Source organism: Aspergillus welwitschiae (assembly GCF_003344945.1).
Source record: "Aspergillus welwitschiae strain CBS 139.54b unplaced genomic scaffold BDQ94scaffold_24, whole genome shotgun sequence".
In the NCBI taxonomy this organism is placed as follows: domain Eukaryota; kingdom Fungi; phylum Ascomycota; class Eurotiomycetes; order Eurotiales; family Aspergillaceae; genus Aspergillus; species Aspergillus welwitschiae.
Window position 1 is genome coordinate 335,740 of NW_020798718.1, and position 14,984 is coordinate 350,723.

The 14,984-nt window shown below is 49.9% G+C and overlaps 4 protein-coding genes across 4 annotated transcripts; 3 read left to right on the plus strand and 1 right to left on the minus strand.

The window, feature by feature from the left end:
• Positions 1-462: 462 nt before the first annotated feature.
• On the plus strand, positions 463-1,620 carry BDQ94DRAFT_172172 (N-glycosylation protein-domain-containing protein; the record flags this gene model as incomplete). Its single annotated transcript, XM_026771909.1, has 5 exons — positions 463-469; positions 574-956; positions 1,026-1,081; positions 1,134-1,281; positions 1,369-1,620. The coding sequence occupies 5 exons, from the start codon at positions 463-465 to the stop codon at positions 1,618-1,620; spliced, it is 846 nt and encodes a 281-aa protein (XP_026624426.1).
• Positions 1,621-2,425: 805 nt separating this feature from the next.
• On the minus strand, positions 2,426-4,893 carry BDQ94DRAFT_160675 (SUI1 family translation initiation factor; the record flags this gene model as incomplete). Its single annotated transcript, XM_026769246.1, has 7 exons — positions 2,426-2,574; positions 2,631-2,723; positions 2,834-2,908; positions 4,301-4,424; positions 4,618-4,649; positions 4,724-4,774; positions 4,857-4,893. The coding sequence occupies 7 exons, from the start codon at positions 4,891-4,893 to the stop codon at positions 2,426-2,428; spliced, it is 561 nt and encodes a 186-aa protein (XP_026624427.1).
• A 1,141-nt stretch (positions 4,894-6,034) lies between these two features.
• On the plus strand, positions 6,035-6,826 carry BDQ94DRAFT_147363 (uncharacterized protein). The gene has a single exon (XM_026767007.1). The coding sequence runs from the start codon at positions 6,527-6,529 to the stop codon at positions 6,686-6,688; it is 162 nt and encodes a 53-aa protein (XP_026624428.1). The 5' UTR covers positions 6,035-6,526; the 3' UTR covers positions 6,689-6,826.
• A 1,208-nt stretch (positions 6,827-8,034) lies between these two features.
• On the plus strand, positions 8,035-13,896 carry BDQ94DRAFT_61146 (uncharacterized protein). Its single transcript, XM_026776164.1, has 9 exons — positions 8,035-8,744; positions 8,808-9,405; positions 9,455-9,659; positions 9,710-10,348; positions 10,401-10,699; positions 10,750-11,629; positions 11,729-12,023; positions 12,074-12,300; positions 12,356-13,896. Exons 1-9 carry the CDS (start codon positions 8,141-8,143, stop codon positions 13,361-13,363), a joined length of 4,755 nt encoding a protein of 1,584 aa, XP_026624429.1. The 5' UTR covers positions 8,035-8,140; the 3' UTR covers positions 13,364-13,896.
• The last annotated feature ends 1,088 nt before the right edge of the window (positions 13,897-14,984 follow it).

A 14,984-nucleotide genomic window follows, 5' to 3' on the forward strand; every position in this document is an offset into this window, starting at 1 on the left:
GCGGCCCCGGGTCACGTGGCGGGTGGTTCTCCGCGAGACTCGCTTTTTGGCTGATTTGGCTTCCCTTTCTTTTGATGAAGTTTCTCTCCATGCACTTTCCCGCCTGTCGTGCGCCTCCCCAGCTTCATTCCTCGGCCTTCTCTCTCGAACGACAGGAAGAGCGTGTGCTCATTGATTCGGACTTGGCCTCCGTTGCGTTTCCCCATCATCACCGACCGCCGCGGACACAAGCACCGCCTACCTGATTGTTTCGTGGAGTTTCGCCGTACACCAACAGAGAGAATCTATACCGCTTAGGGGTCCGATCAGAGACAATTTAGCTCTGGACCTACCACCAACGACTCTCATTCTTCGGATCTGTCTGCCGCTTGTTCGGGTAATATCTGCGTGACGGCCGCATATGCCGGGATTTAAGGCTGGCTCCTCCTTATCGTGATGCTGCTTCTCCATCCTTCTCGTCTCATGCCCGGTCGTCTTCTCCTGAACCTGACTTGATTGCTTCGCTGTCGGATTCCATTCCCACGACCCCCAACTCACCATTTTATACTACTCTGGCTTCCATACTCTCAAAAGTGGATTCCAACGATAAAGCCGTGGCCCCCTCCTCCGCCCCTTCGACTGTCGTCCCGCCCTCCCCGGCCTCCTCCGCGTCCCCCACTCCTAGTATCAACGATGCTGGTCATTCGGCCCCTTCTGCCCTTCATCCCCGGGTGGCCGTCATTCTAGGAGTTGATCGGAAATGGTATTTGCCTTTACTGATCTGTCGCGCACTGAGCACTGTGCCTGCCGCGTGGTGGGGGCTCCGATGTGCCTTCACCTTCCTGGCCGAACTGCTGCATATTCGACCAGGCGTGGGACATGAGGGGTGGGCGGCGGCGATTGTCGGGAGTGTTAGTCAAGACTGGGATGTTGAAAGACGATTCCGGGTAACAGAGGTGGCCTTGGCTATTATGTGGGTATGTGAATGCCCTATCTCCTTTTCTTTGCACATGCTCGTCTGCGAACAGGTCTAACTATGATTATAGTGCAGTGCATCCGCGTATCTTTCTTACTTTTTTGCTGATTGTATGATGTCTCGATGGTACGCTTTCGCTGATCCTCTAAAATGACGAGATTATCACTAACATGCCCAGGCTTTTGAACTATACCCCACCAGCTGTTGTTATTCGTCTCCTTACTACAAACGGTTTGATTGCTTATATCACTTCTTGGGTCCTTTACCTCTCTGGAGCTTCGTCCGACCCCCGTCTTCTTTTACCAGCCTGGATATCCATTACCACTGTAAGCTTCCCGGATTCCCCTCAATGCATAATTACCCTCGATGATCGGAAAATCTGAAACTAACTTGCCCCCTTTCTTCCACATTAGACCCTTACCTTCCTTTACCATGCCACCCAGAACCATGCTACAATCAAGCGTGAAACTGCAGCTGCGCTTCTCGTCGTGGCCGTGGCCAGTTTCGTCAGCATGTCATCGCTTCTCCTCCAATTGCATCTGACCCGTGAAAATGAGCCCGAAGTGCCCGTGTTTGTCATTACTCGCAAGCTCTGGGATTGGGCTGTGGCTATCTTCCTTCGTATGCGAGTGTCAGACGAGCGAGCTGCAGTCGGCGAATTGTAAGCTAGGACGGACTCGACTTGATGTTCACGGCTCTGTTTCCATAGACTAGCTAGTAGCTATCATTCCAACTGTGTAACCTTTTGCCCATAAGAGACGCGCTACGTAAATTATATCAGGTTTTCTTTGTAGGATGCTTGAAATCCACGATAGCTACGGAATTTAGAGTAAGAGGAAAGATTGAACCGAAAAGTATTTCACCATAACCATTCCACCGGGAATGAAAGTTTCATTCTTGAGCATGGACACGGTAATGACAGTGAAGGCGGTAATGCAACACACCAACGATTAGAACATTTAGAGATAACGAGTGATCGAGACCAATCCTCCCCATCCTTTATTCAACCCTTGCAATAAAGCAGGCCGAAACTGTCCTTTCACGTACTGGTGGCCACACGAAGCCAAGCAAAGACACGACACAGAAGAAGTAGAAAACAGAAGAAGTAAATCATCTATGAAGATATTGGGTATCTACCAACGCCTCGTTCCTTCATTATCCCATTCCAGATGTAGCAGTCGAGTCGGGGAAGCCAGACCCACTGGGCCTCTTTCCATCGCCTAGTCGCGAATGGAAAGATGACCAACTTGATAGTGCATCAATTCGACAAAAGGCCCAAGTCCAGTATTCCGGGTAGAAAGCGGTAATAGCAGCAGACAATATATTAGACCGAACAACCCCTCGTGGCAGTGGCGGGAACCGCAATGCCACATCAGGAGGGCAGGTGGGCACATACTGTCCCCTACCGCACCGCTCTGAGGGAAACGTAGACTGGGAAGAAGGGACCGGAACGGGGGCGTGGCGTCTGGCTTAGAAACCGTGGACCTTGATGGTCTTGGCGTCCAGCTCGAGACCCTCCTTCTTGTCGGTCAAGAACTCCTGAACATCTTTACGCTGGTCTCCCTGCAGCTGAATCACCTCGCCCATCTCAGTGTCGTTGACAATGGTGCCATTGCAGGCTGACAAGGGAAGTTAGTGACATGGCGAAGCACGTAGGTAGTAGGCGACAACATACCGAACTTCTTCTTAATGACCTTCAAGATCTTCTTCTGATCGAACTTCTTAGGAAGACCCTGGACGGTAGTCAAGGTCTTACGACCATTGCGCTCTGTAGACAGATACATGTTAGTCATAGGTGCATGACAAGACAGCGTGGCGCCACCAGCGACGATGACAGGGGTCAAGGCACCACGTGGAGGGGACGACAATAGAACGTACGTTGAATCCGTATATGGATGTAATTTTGAGACTGTTTAGTCTCGCCGGTGTCTTCGTCAGCTTCGGCGAAGGGGTCTGTGGAAGAGCACGTGTCAGCCTCAGGCTCTCATGACCAAGTATTACCCCGCCAACTTGTGACGCAGTTGGATCAAAAGGGACAACCCTGGCTACACAGCCAAGCCTTAGCAAGAAGAGCCAACTTCGCAATGATCTTTTGGAAGACCATCGCTAGGAAGACCAACATCTGCTGCAGGCAGTACTGCGGGCCTGGTGACGATGTCCACAGAAGGGGGGAGGGGAGGTGGCGAAGCGACTCACCGAAGGTCTTGAGGTTTTCGATGGACATAAACTCGGCCTTTCGTCGTAAACGGCCCTTAAAAGCGGTGTATAGGAAGTGAGCGAGGGGAGAGAATTAGATCTCTGTGGAAATCGGAGTGATCGTAGAGTCTTGGGAGACTTGGAGCTGGAGGTTCAAAAGTGGATGAGGTGGTGATCGGGAAGGAAGCAGGAAGAAGAACAGAAGAGCCTTTTGAGGGGCGCGGCGTTGCCTTAGCGCCCTTGTGGGGGAAGGCGGTGTATCTGTGACTAAGCCCTCTTTCCCCCCCTTCCAGCGCGCTGATCTGGTACGTTCCATCCATGACTGGACCGTCTTTTAGGCTCAAGGTTCATTCTGATTGCTACCCTTTGCCTCTGGTGGGCTGAGGAGGCGCCGGGCTTCTAGACAAAATGCTATAATTGGGTTTCCAAACCGGGGTGCTGATTGGATATCGGTGGCAAGCCAAGGGCTCTCCCCTCTCTCCGTTTTTCCCGGGCTCCTCTCATACATACGTCGTTTCTACGCATTTGGGTGCTGCACATCGCTTTTGACTGTATGATTTACATTAGAAAATCCGTCATGTCGAGTTCATCCTCACACATATTCACATGGGAGTGTTGAACAGTGTTTTGGATGACATCCAAAGCTCGCCACAACAACCCGGGCAATCAAACTAAATGATAGATAAAAATGATATTATGACAATTGAAGTATTATATTGTTCATACAGCATCACAGTCTCGCCCTGTACAAAAAAGTAGAAGACAGATGACCAAAGGGCTTTGAACTAACAGATCGTGTCTCTCCTCATTTGACCACCGTCAAACCCAACTTCCCAACCCTATTCTCTTTTTATGCGAACTGAAAGACTTGGTGGTATTATATTGTATCGAAACTCGTCGGCAATGGTATCACAGAATCGGTTGTCGCTTAAGGGGAAGGAGTAGTGGATGCAGTAGCGCCCGGGGCAGCGCGCGCATTCTGGGGAGGCAGGAAGATGGGGAAGTAGGTCTATAGAATGCAAATTAGAGAGGATGGTATCGTTCGTCAGGATTGTCCGGGAACATACAACCACCAAAGCCATCACTATGAGCACAACCAGCAGTTAGTTCATGAATCCCTTGTAACAGGAGCAGAATGTATACACGTACAGGACATCAAGACGGACATGTAGGCCGGAGTCGAAGCTGTTCTCTTCTGGTCTGGAGTCTCACCAAGCCAGGACTGAAGCGAGAAAACGAAGGAGACCCTGAATTGACCAACATTAGCCAGCTGCTCGAACGTTGAGACATTGGCGACTTACCATCCGATCATTCTGCGCGCGCGAGCTTGGTTAGAATATATCCACACAGCCGATTGAAGTGTTAGATCTTGCGCTCACCTATTCCTGGTGAACATCTGCCGCAAGTGTTAGCGCGTCTGAAGCATGAATAGGCACAAGATCTTCAGATTGGGGCTCGCGACTTACCGCAGCCATAGGCATGGTGCTGGACATGGCGCCTGAACCGGGCAATCAGCATATTATCCTTGCTATCCCATCCATAATGAGATTGTATAATTCAATCATCACATACTAGACATGTCGGGCTCATCTTTGTTCTTGGGAGGGTCGATGTAGGGGATGGCTAGTTATCGGCGGCGACGTCAGTAATGATACGCTCAAATTCCAGAACAAGATATTTCCGACAGTAGAAGCAGAAAACTTACCGAGGTCCAACCTCCGCATGTCCTTCTTGGATGCCATCTTGTCGCTTGATACTCCGAGGCTACTGCACAGGCCGTGAAAGAGGTACCTTCGTTCAGGTTGAGAGGCAGGCGAACAGGCCAACCAGGCGATGCGTGACGCCAAGACCAAAGCGGAAAGGCTGCCCGGATCCGAGGTTTATCTCCCCCGGATGATAAGTTGTCCATTATATTATCCCATTATGAGTGCACAAAGCCATTGGCGAACGAAAGACGATCGCAATCATAGCTAGCCTCTAGCTATCTATAAACCGATGCTACGTATTATGTTGACTACTGGACTAGCGGATGATTGTCGAGTAAACCACACTCAAAAAGCGTGACTGTTTAGCTCCGACGCCGGGCACCTTAGATTAGCGTAGTTAGTCCCTTCGGAGGACAGGCTGTGTGTGTGTCAACAAGTGATGAGGGACCAGACAGAGATCCCTTCGGAGATCACCCATCTTCGGGTTGAGCCGTATCAGACACTCAGGTCAGCCTGCTCTGTACTTCTGATCAACTAAGTTTAAGCGATAGGGGCGATCAGCAGTGATACGGTCGGCGATTGGAATCAAGATCAGCTCAGGTGTCGCAAACACCACCGGGCGGGCGACGCAAGATACACACGCATGCACTGTGCTTTCTGGAAAATACACCAATTGATAAGGAGATGGACGGACTCCCGACCTCTCTATCCCAAGAACAAGGCGTATAATTGATTATCTCCATTTGATTGTTCCATTTGCATAAGGGGCGTTGGGCTGGGCTTCCGACGGAGGACCCATTCCGTGGCTTTTCAGAACCGAGCAGCCCCTTTCGCAAACCCCGATTTTGATCCGGACCATGCTTGTGTACCTATCCGCTCCATCTCACCGTGGCCATTTGCGAGCTGGAACAGCCAGGGTTGCACTGCATCCTGCGGCTAGAATGGTGTTACTGAAAGGCTGCTCCGTGGCCAGTATCTGGTACCAGCCGTAGTGCGCCAGTCTGTGCGCTCGGAGTTTCCGGGATGATCCAGTGCGTTCAGCACATGGATCCTTGTTCCCCGTATTTAAAACAGGAGATCTTTGCTGAGCAGACGCCCAGCAGCACAGGGCAGACGGAGGTGCTCTAGCGCGTAAAAGGGCTGGGGGAAATGTGGCGACCTGAAAGCAATCAAAACACCATATTTATCTATCTACAGGCTGATAGGTCATCGAAGATCTACAGCGATGTGCCATTTAAGATGCGGAGAAGCGTGAAATCAGACGGCATAGTCATACGGTACTCACAGTCTCCCACGCAGTGTCATGCCACTGTGGAGAGGGTGCATCCCGTAGCCGGACGTTTGAGGATGGCAGATGGCAGATGGCAGCGATGGGGATGATGAAGAAGAATAATATCATGACACATGTCTAACATCCTTCGGCAATGGATCTTCCCGACGGGGCTCGGGGCGCTTAGGCAGGAGAAGACTGGAGGAATCCGAGAGAATGGGATCCCCTTGATCCAACGGCCCACAGGGTGATGGAGAGTGGGTTCAAGGCGAAAAAAGAGAAAAATGTCTTGGAGAAGGAAGACGCGGAAAGTGTGCTTTAGGCAAAGTTCTAATAGTCTCCATCTAGGATCGGTTTCAGTCGGGATACTGAATCGGATAGTCGAAAAGTGTTCACCGTATGTTTGAATGTGACAGCCAGGGAAAATTCATATCCCTCCCCCTCCTTCTCCAGGGAGATCGCACACGTATCACCTTGTGTGTGCTACAGGTAAAGTCAATGGAACATGACAAGATTCTATTACCCTTGCAAACGTCGTACAGATTGCGCATCGTAGATTAATCCCCGGGAGGGTCACTACTGTAAGGCGACGCAAACAAGTTGGGATTCAATCCCAAAGTACTGTCTGTCGAGCAGGGATCGCCCTTAAAACGGGCCGATCTGCGGAGTTTAAGATGGCTGTGGTTGGGTTAGGCACGGAGAGTCGCCTCGCCATGGTCCCTATCTCTTGATCCAAGTGGCTCTTGGGAATTTTTCATTTTCCATCCGATCCTAGCCTGCTAGCCACTGGCGGAAGAATGGGGCGATATGCCGCGATATCATCAGGTAATTGCGTCGAGTTGCAGGTGTAGAATCGTCCGAATGAAGGGAACCCCATCATCTGATGCCAAGATGATCGATTCAGGATTGGTTGATAGATTTACCGAATAGCGTGATCACTTGTCGTGGACTAGGCCATCCGACAGACCAAACAAAGTTCTGGTTAGTTAGTCAGTTCTTCATGGATTGAGTCAGTCGGGGTCAGTTGCTGAATGCGGAGAGGGAAGCCTTGGGGGTGAGAGTAGATCAGGCAAGATTGCACAGAGAAGAAGAAAAGAAACATGTACAGTAAGTCAGTAAATCAGTAAGTAATTAGTTAGTTTGGTTTCAGTCTAGATATTCAGCAGCAGGAACACCGTGGATACTCCGGGCCTTTTTCTTATTTTTTTACTAGAAGTGCTCCATAGTCTAGCAGATTATGTACAATGTAGGTACTCCGTGGGTATTATTAGCCCCAACCATCAGGGATACTACTATCAGCCCTCGGATCAGCCTATGGATAAGCTGGCTCCGATCACCCACCAAGAGGATCCATCAAATGTAAATACGGATCCCCTCCCCCCCAAAGCCGGTAATACGGCGGTATTGCACCACGCGGATTGGCAGCCGTCAGCCGGATAATTTACCGTCTCAACCCGGTAATCCCTGCCCCCTCTCGGGCTACTGCGACTTCCTTCTTGGGTAGGTCGGTCATACAGGTGCCAGTTGGTCCTCCTTACGTTATCTCCAGATTCGCTTTCTTCGGCCACCGTCTTCGGCTTTTTCCTGGTCTCTATCTCCTTCTCTTCTACTTTTATTTCTTCTTTCTTCCTTCTCGGTCTTCTATCTGCATTCCTTCCTGTACTATCTCCCTTCCGCTGGGTTTCTTCTCTTCCCATCTCTTCCGCCATCGGATCCATTGACCTTTCCCGCCTTGCCCCCCCGAAACTCAGTTCCGCGACGGTTACCGGGGTTTAACCTCCGTCTCCTCCACCCCCCATAGCCGCTCCACCCTGCTCGTCGATTCGTTTAACCCGCACCAGATTCAATTTGAAAGGATCGAATGTGCAGCATACCGGTCCTGGTCCTATCAGGCATATCACCAGTCCATTCCACAAGCGTCCGGTGACCATCCCTGAGGAGAGTTGTATAGCCGTCGTGACGGCGCGGTGTCAATGATTAGATCCCGACGCTTGGATACACCATGAAGCTGACATGATACCTCATTCTTCCGCCGGCGTCCAGCCATGGGGCCGTTCCCTGCGCGCCCTCAATAACGGCTCAGGACGCGTTGATGCTTCCCAAGCTCTGGTTCAGTCCGACCCGCAGCTGGAGAAGCTGTCAATGTCCATGCCGCAACCGCTACCCCGACAGCCGGCAGTGATCGACCTTACCGCGAATGCCAGCGACTCTCAGGACCGGGAGCCCCCTGCGAAAAGACTCAAGTTGGATGCGCCTCCGGGATCATGTCCACCTGAGGGAAGTCCAGCTCCGGGAAGTGGAGGAGAAGCGAGAAGCACCCCAGGGACCGCAAGCTCGAAACCAAATCCGCTTGCCTGGCGCGGTCGACCAGTGTGGTCGTTCCAGGCCCTGATCTCGGAGACGACTGGAGCTGTGGAAGCGAAGGAAGATGATACCACTTCTCAAGGGAAGAACCCTGCATCGCCGCCACCTTTACCTCTCGTCCCTTGGAAGCACACTCCGCAGGAAGCCTCCGGAAGCAACAGCGCGAAAGCAAATGTCGCATCTACAAAGGAAGTGCAAACAACTCCCTATCGTATTGTCGTACCCCCTGTTGCGCCAAAGCTGAAAGGGGAGAGTAAGTCGACCCGCACGATAACTCGTATGGAAGAATTCGGCTAATTGCATAATCGCGGTTTAGGAGTCGCGGACTTTTCCCCTTGGACGGGCAACCACCCGGAAGATACACTTAATGACCATACTGCCAAACAAGGCCATTACGACCGTACGCAGGTCTCGCAGAACGAGTCTAATACAGCCCGCCCATCTCTGTACGCGCAGCTGAAGCATCGATCCGGCCTTCAGATGCTCTCCTCTGTTTTCGCCGCTGCTCTTGAGAAACGTCAATCCCATAGTACGATCGCCACTCCGTCGAGCTTCAAACCTCCCCCGCGCGTCACTTTGACAGATAACAAACGCGAGGCTTGGCTTCGGGATCTCGCCAATCCATCCGTCCCGTTGCGCAGACTAAGTCGGACAATACCCCATGGTATTCGAGGCAAGGTGCTGCTCGATCAATGTCTGGGCAAAGGCATCCCGGTTCCGCGAGCTATATGGTTGGCCCGATGTGTCGGGGCCAACGAAATTCGTGCCTTTAAGCGAAAAGGCACGAGCGGGACCCTCGCTCTGGGCCTCGAGACCAAATGGGTCCGCGATTGGACATCAACTGTCCAGCAGTTCCTTGAAAGTGTAATAGGTACTTGCGGATCTTCAGACTGGAAGACGAAGATGACATATGCGTAAGCCATTCCTTTCGCTTCCCGGTGCAGGGATACTTATTCTTCATAGTGTCAGCTTAACATCGCGTTTATTCTTCGAGCGATTGCTGGACCACGACCAGTATCTCAGTTGGTTTTTGGCATCTTTAGAGGCTGCGCCACTAAACACCGTGCCTGTGTGGCTCTTAATGCTCGGTATATACTGGAATAATATTATGCGCTATCGAAAGCGTGGTCGACGATTGGCTGAGGTTTTACTGGAGAAGCTGCGCTTGGTACGCTTCCTCAAGTTTGTGTTATCTTTCATAGCTAATTGGCGTGACAGATCAAGCAGCCCGGACAACCTACAGCCTTGGAACCGTTAGTTGAACGTTTATCTCGATGCATCAGGAGATTAGTACTCGAGCATACGTCCTCTGTTATACTCCCGAAATCCTGGGATAAATACAAGGACTTGATTGCTTCATGCCTGAACCTGAAGGAATCGCCTGACAAGACAACACTGCAGAACCTTGCGGAGCGTAACGTACGAGTCCAGCTGCCTACTAACCACCAAGTGACGACTCAGCAATTGCCTCAGCAACATGTCATCCACTTGTTCGAATCCATACAATCTGCACATGATGTCTTGTCCACGTCCTCGGCCTGCTTGGCTGCCGTGGAAGACAAGGCTACTCTGGTCGCCAAGCTACTTGAATGGGCAGCGACTCCGTTTCGCCATGGGTCCCGCCGCGTGTATACCAGTGTTCGTCTGCTTCGGAAATGGAAGATGTCGGGAATGGATGTTGAATCCCATATTCTCGCTTTCCTTGCCAACATTCAGATAACCAGTCGCGTCAATATGGACAATGTCTATCATATAATTGCGGAACTTGTCCGGTCTCAGACATTCTCTGTGGGCAGGTACCTACAGTGGCTGATGGCGAAAGGGGTAGCAAACGATCCTTTGCCCGATCAACATAAGGTCAGATGCCTCTCCTAGGATCAGTAGGCGATAATATTGACTAAGCTAACAGGCTATTTCGGACGACCTACGCCTTCTTATACAACTTCCATTGGCCCGTTTGCCAGAATATGTCCGTAACCTCCGCAACACGCTGTTGAGTCGTGCCGGAATTACTGCTTCAGACGAAGAATCAACCATTGCAACCGTCAAAGCGTCTATCGCTCAACGGCTTCCGAAAATCTTTGGGCCACAGGCAAGTGATGCAATGTTGACCGACCAGCCATTGTCGAGTTTGACATGGGCAGTCAAATCTGAGATTGGCCTGTGGATCCGCCGTGGAGTATCTGGACACTGTCGTGAGCCAGTCAGGTACCCAGTCTTCAGTCCCTTCAAGTATGTCCTAGTCTAACAGCTGCTAGGAAATATGCACATATACCCATGCTTGCTGATTCCGGTGTTTCTGCACTCACACCTGTCGAGTTTTACAACATCCGCGACGTACTGGAAAGCTTTGGAGATATCTCGATGCTGGCCGACGTGCTCAAGCAGGCGACAAACTGCGATGACAGTGTCGTTCTGGCCTCCGTTGCTGATACCATCAATTATCATTTCGATTCTTTGAGTATTATTGGTGCTGCGACGGATCTCTTCAAAGGGCTTGTTGAATCCTATGCTCGTCTCAAGAGACTTGGAGCGCCCAGTTTAGACCTCATCTTCTCACTGATCGAATTGGGGCTACGGATGCCCAGCGAGTTTAATACTGTTGCTCTTCTGCGTCAAGACCTGTCGCGTATTGAGAACAAGTCCGCCCTAGCTGCGCCATCTCCGCTGTCGGACAATCTCTCCACGGCCTTCAACGACGCCGACTCTTCGTTCCAGGAGAAGTTAGATCAGATTTTGCTCTCTGGAGGAGGGATGGATGAGTCCACTATGGACTCTATATTCAATTCACTGACTGCGGCGTTGGCAAACGAGAATGGTCACCTCAAATTGTCGGCGAATGACATATGCAGGTACCTGGCTTACCTGAGGTCTTTCCATCCAAAACGATTCGATGCAAGGCTGGTTCGCTGGGTATGTGGGGTTCTGAAGTCACCATCTCGGATTGCAATGGTCCGTATCCTACCTCCTCTTATTGGAGTCGGTTGCGTCACCATACACGCTTTTGTGATGCTTGTGAAGAAGCTTTTACAATCGGAAAGGGTAGCCTTGGTAGTCCCTAAAGTCACGGATCTGCAGCTGGATCTTCTTGAACTCCTAGTCTCACAGGAGTCGAGCGGGAGCCGTTACACAGATATGGTATGCTTTATCGCTTTGCTTCGAGCTATGCACCCTCATTCCCTTTCCGCTAGTCCTGAAGCTTGCGCTTGAGTTACATTGTCTAATCCTGCTGTCTAGGTCACGTATCGCTACTATTTAGCACAACAAGAGTTCATTGACAAGCATCCCGAGGAGTGCCTCAATATCATTCGTGCTGCTGTGCCACTGATCAACATGAGGCAGACAGAAAGTGCGAGTGAATCGAACCCGGCAGACCTTACAAAGTGCGCCATGGTCTTGCTCCAAACCTTACTCACGCAGAAACCAGAACGCATGGTAAAATGTTGTACGCAAAAGTTAGTTGGCCAAGACCCGGCGTCCACAATGATCCTACAAAAGGCTCTTGATGCTCTACTCGGCTTCAATTCACAAGGTTTGTTTGCAGTTCCCTGACTGTTGGGGTCTAGGTTAACACGATTTCAGATCCCCAGACTATGTCTGAGGCTGAGAGAGTCATTGGCATGAACAATGACTTCTCGCTCCCTATCTGTCAGTTGAAGCTCCAGCTCTTATTTAATGCAGAGGCTGGGAATGGAGTCGACAATGGTATCGTAGATGTGATGTTCAAGGCAGCGATGGCTGATGCTCGCTCAAAGCGTTCCCACTGGTACGGTTTGGTGAGTCTGATGAACCAGGATGCGGTACGACAGGTATGAGGATAGCCAAAACCCTTCCCTATTGTTTCACCTTCGCTGACTGTTGCAGATCCGCGAGCGAGCTGAAAAGGGCTTCTTTTCTATTCCTATCCTGGAAGAACCTATTGGCGATCCCACCGTGGCAGACAAGTCAAACTCCATTGAAACCGCTCGGCTTTATCTGGCAATTATTGAAAAGCTAGCATATAGCATTCCTGAAACGGGCGTGCCATCAGTTGCGCCTATGTTGGTGGAGAAAATGGAGTTGCTTCTCCAGAAATTCATCACCATGCAGCCAAATTCGTCTGCTCCCGCAGAGTCGTGTCAGATAGCTCAGGCGCGCTCGAATTTCGAAAGAAGCCTTGCATTTTGGTTCTCGGCCCTGCTCAGACTTGTTGTCCTCCATCGGTCAGCATTCAACACGCCGGCATTAACACCTAAGCCGATCGGTCTCCAAGAACAAGCTCGCATGCTGATTTCCATTTTCTGCATCACTCTCGCACGTCTCCCGGACCGGGTCATTCGTCTCTATCCGTCAGCGAATTATTTCCCTCATCCTGTGCAGTCGGAAGGCTACCGCCCATGTCCCGGAATCCTGCTACAGACCCACGCTTTGGACGTTGCAGCAGCACTGATTGATACGTTCCCGGATGAAGCACGACAACAATGTGCCCGTTTCCTCAAGGAGAAATGCCCTCCTTTTCTTCAGTTCCAAAACGATTCCCGGTTCCTCTATCTTCTCGGGCCCGTGATGGACACATCAACGCTCAACTCGTCTCAACCCGCATCTCTACCATCTCCTGCGGCCGGTGGCTCAACCCCGACACCGACTGGTAATCTCGCTGGCGGGCCACCCAATTCACAACAAAACCTCTCTTCAGCGTCGGGCCTACCGGCTGGGCTATCTGAAGGTGTCAATTGCATTGCAAGCCACCTTCGTTTGCAGTACCGTGGCCGGGGTCTTGGCGCCTATCCGGTTCGCCCCTGGGAACTTCTCGAAGACGCTGCTCCAATTGTCGGAATGAACGACACCGCTGTGAGTCTGAAGTACTTTGATGCCCGACGCGTCAGAGCCTAGGCAATCAGCAGCTCACCCTCGTATATAATGTCTGCTGCTTTCTCTCTATGATTTGAGCCTTATATGTGCTTGTGCTTGCCTTTTTGCTCGATACCATACCTATATTTTTGCATATATTGTCCACCTCATGTTGCTTTACCTATAGGATCTCTTACATCCTTCTCCCATTCACTCATTTGGTTGTTTTTCTTTCGTTCATTTGTCATCATTCTGACCGCGGGTATCATGTCGGCGAGCAAGGGTGCACTGGTTATTGCCGTTTCTGGGGGTGCGTGCTTTTGGTTACTTTCTTTGAGGGCATTTGGGGGTTGTATATAATATAGAGACGGGCGTTTGGATGGGTCGGATGGCTCATATTGATATAGCATTTACGATTGGCATAGTATTTGAAACTGGCACTTGAATATTTCGATTAGGGCATGATTTTGTGCATAAGCGGATGGTAATATACTATCTATCTCTTCAGTGACGTTGGAGAACACTTGGGCATGATGCATGCATACATAGTAATAACTCGAGAATATCCAGTCTACTACTAACCAACTAGTAGTACCACATAAGTAGAGTAATTATGTAGTAGTACGTATGTCTGAGCTAGTTAGTAGTCAAGATTATCACCAGCATATACTAATATGGATAAACTATTAAAGCAACTTTAGATTTCACCAAGAAAAGCCCATTGATTCAGTCAAAGTCTTCTTCAGCTTTAAAGACTAGTATATGCCCCATGTGTCCAAATATAGTAACGAAAAGGGGGTTTTTTAAATCCCAACATATTCCTCCCGTTTGCTCTTGCAACTCATCAATTTATTCATCCGTCGAGTTGATCTAGTGACCTAACTCTACTACCACCACCTCCTCCTCTTTCTTCAATTCTTTCTCTTCTCTTGTACTCAGTCCATCGACTCCGACTCAGTATGAAGACCTTCGCCATTCCCCTTCCCAATCGTCACGGCCTCAAGCCTCGCTGTCTCTTCATCCGTCTGTCCCGATAATACCACCCTTCAGTGCCGCAGTCTCAGTGCCCAAGGGATATTTCTTTCGGACTGTGGAGATCATAAGTGTCTGCTTGCTGTATTAGTACATATATATTTGACTAACAAGGTATCACCTTCATGTTCTAGGTCAACATTACTACCAGCACTGCCGAGTTTCAGTCCAGATGTAGAGTGCTGGGTTACGAGGCTCGGTGCTGTGCTGAAACTAAGACATTTATGCAGCCCCGCTGTTATGATGGGATTGATGATTAGTTAGTATTGAGGTTGGAGATAAATTGGGCCTGCATTGCATTGCACTATTGGGGAGCGGAGGTTAGGTTGGGTTTGTGTTGGTAGAGCGTCTACTTATGTATGAAAATGGGTGGTCTATTGATTCCTTGTCATGTTAGATCATTTACTTGGATCTTGTTCTCGGAATATTTGTCGAATACTGATTTGATCAATTTGAAGTAGTATGGAGATGTATACTATTCAGTAGATTAAGTTAAGGCATCTTATAGGGTATGGTATATTTGTTTGATGGCTTTGTCTTTTTTTTTTTTTTTTTTTTTTTTTTTTTTTTTTTTTTTTTTTTTTTTTTTTTTTTTTTTTTTTTTTTTTTTTTTTTTTTTTTTTTTTTTTTT

Bases quoted from the DNA above. Each gene is read 5' to 3' on its own strand.
- BDQ94DRAFT_147363 (XM_026767007.1), top strand. From the start codon at position 6,527: ATGTTTGAATGTGACAGCCAGGGAAAATTCATATCCCTCCCCCTCCTT.
- BDQ94DRAFT_61146 (XM_026776164.1), top strand. From the start codon at position 8,141: ATGATACCTCATTCTTCCGCCGGCGTCCAGCCATGGGGCCGTTCCCTG. The intron at 10,349-10,400 runs GTCAGATGCCTC...CTAAGCTAACAG, and splicing joins CTTTGCCCGATCAACATAAG to GCTATTTCGGACGACCTACG. The intron at 10,700-10,749 runs GTACCCAGTCTT...AACAGCTGCTAG, and splicing joins CACTGTCGTGAGCCAGTCAG to GAAATATGCACATATACCCA.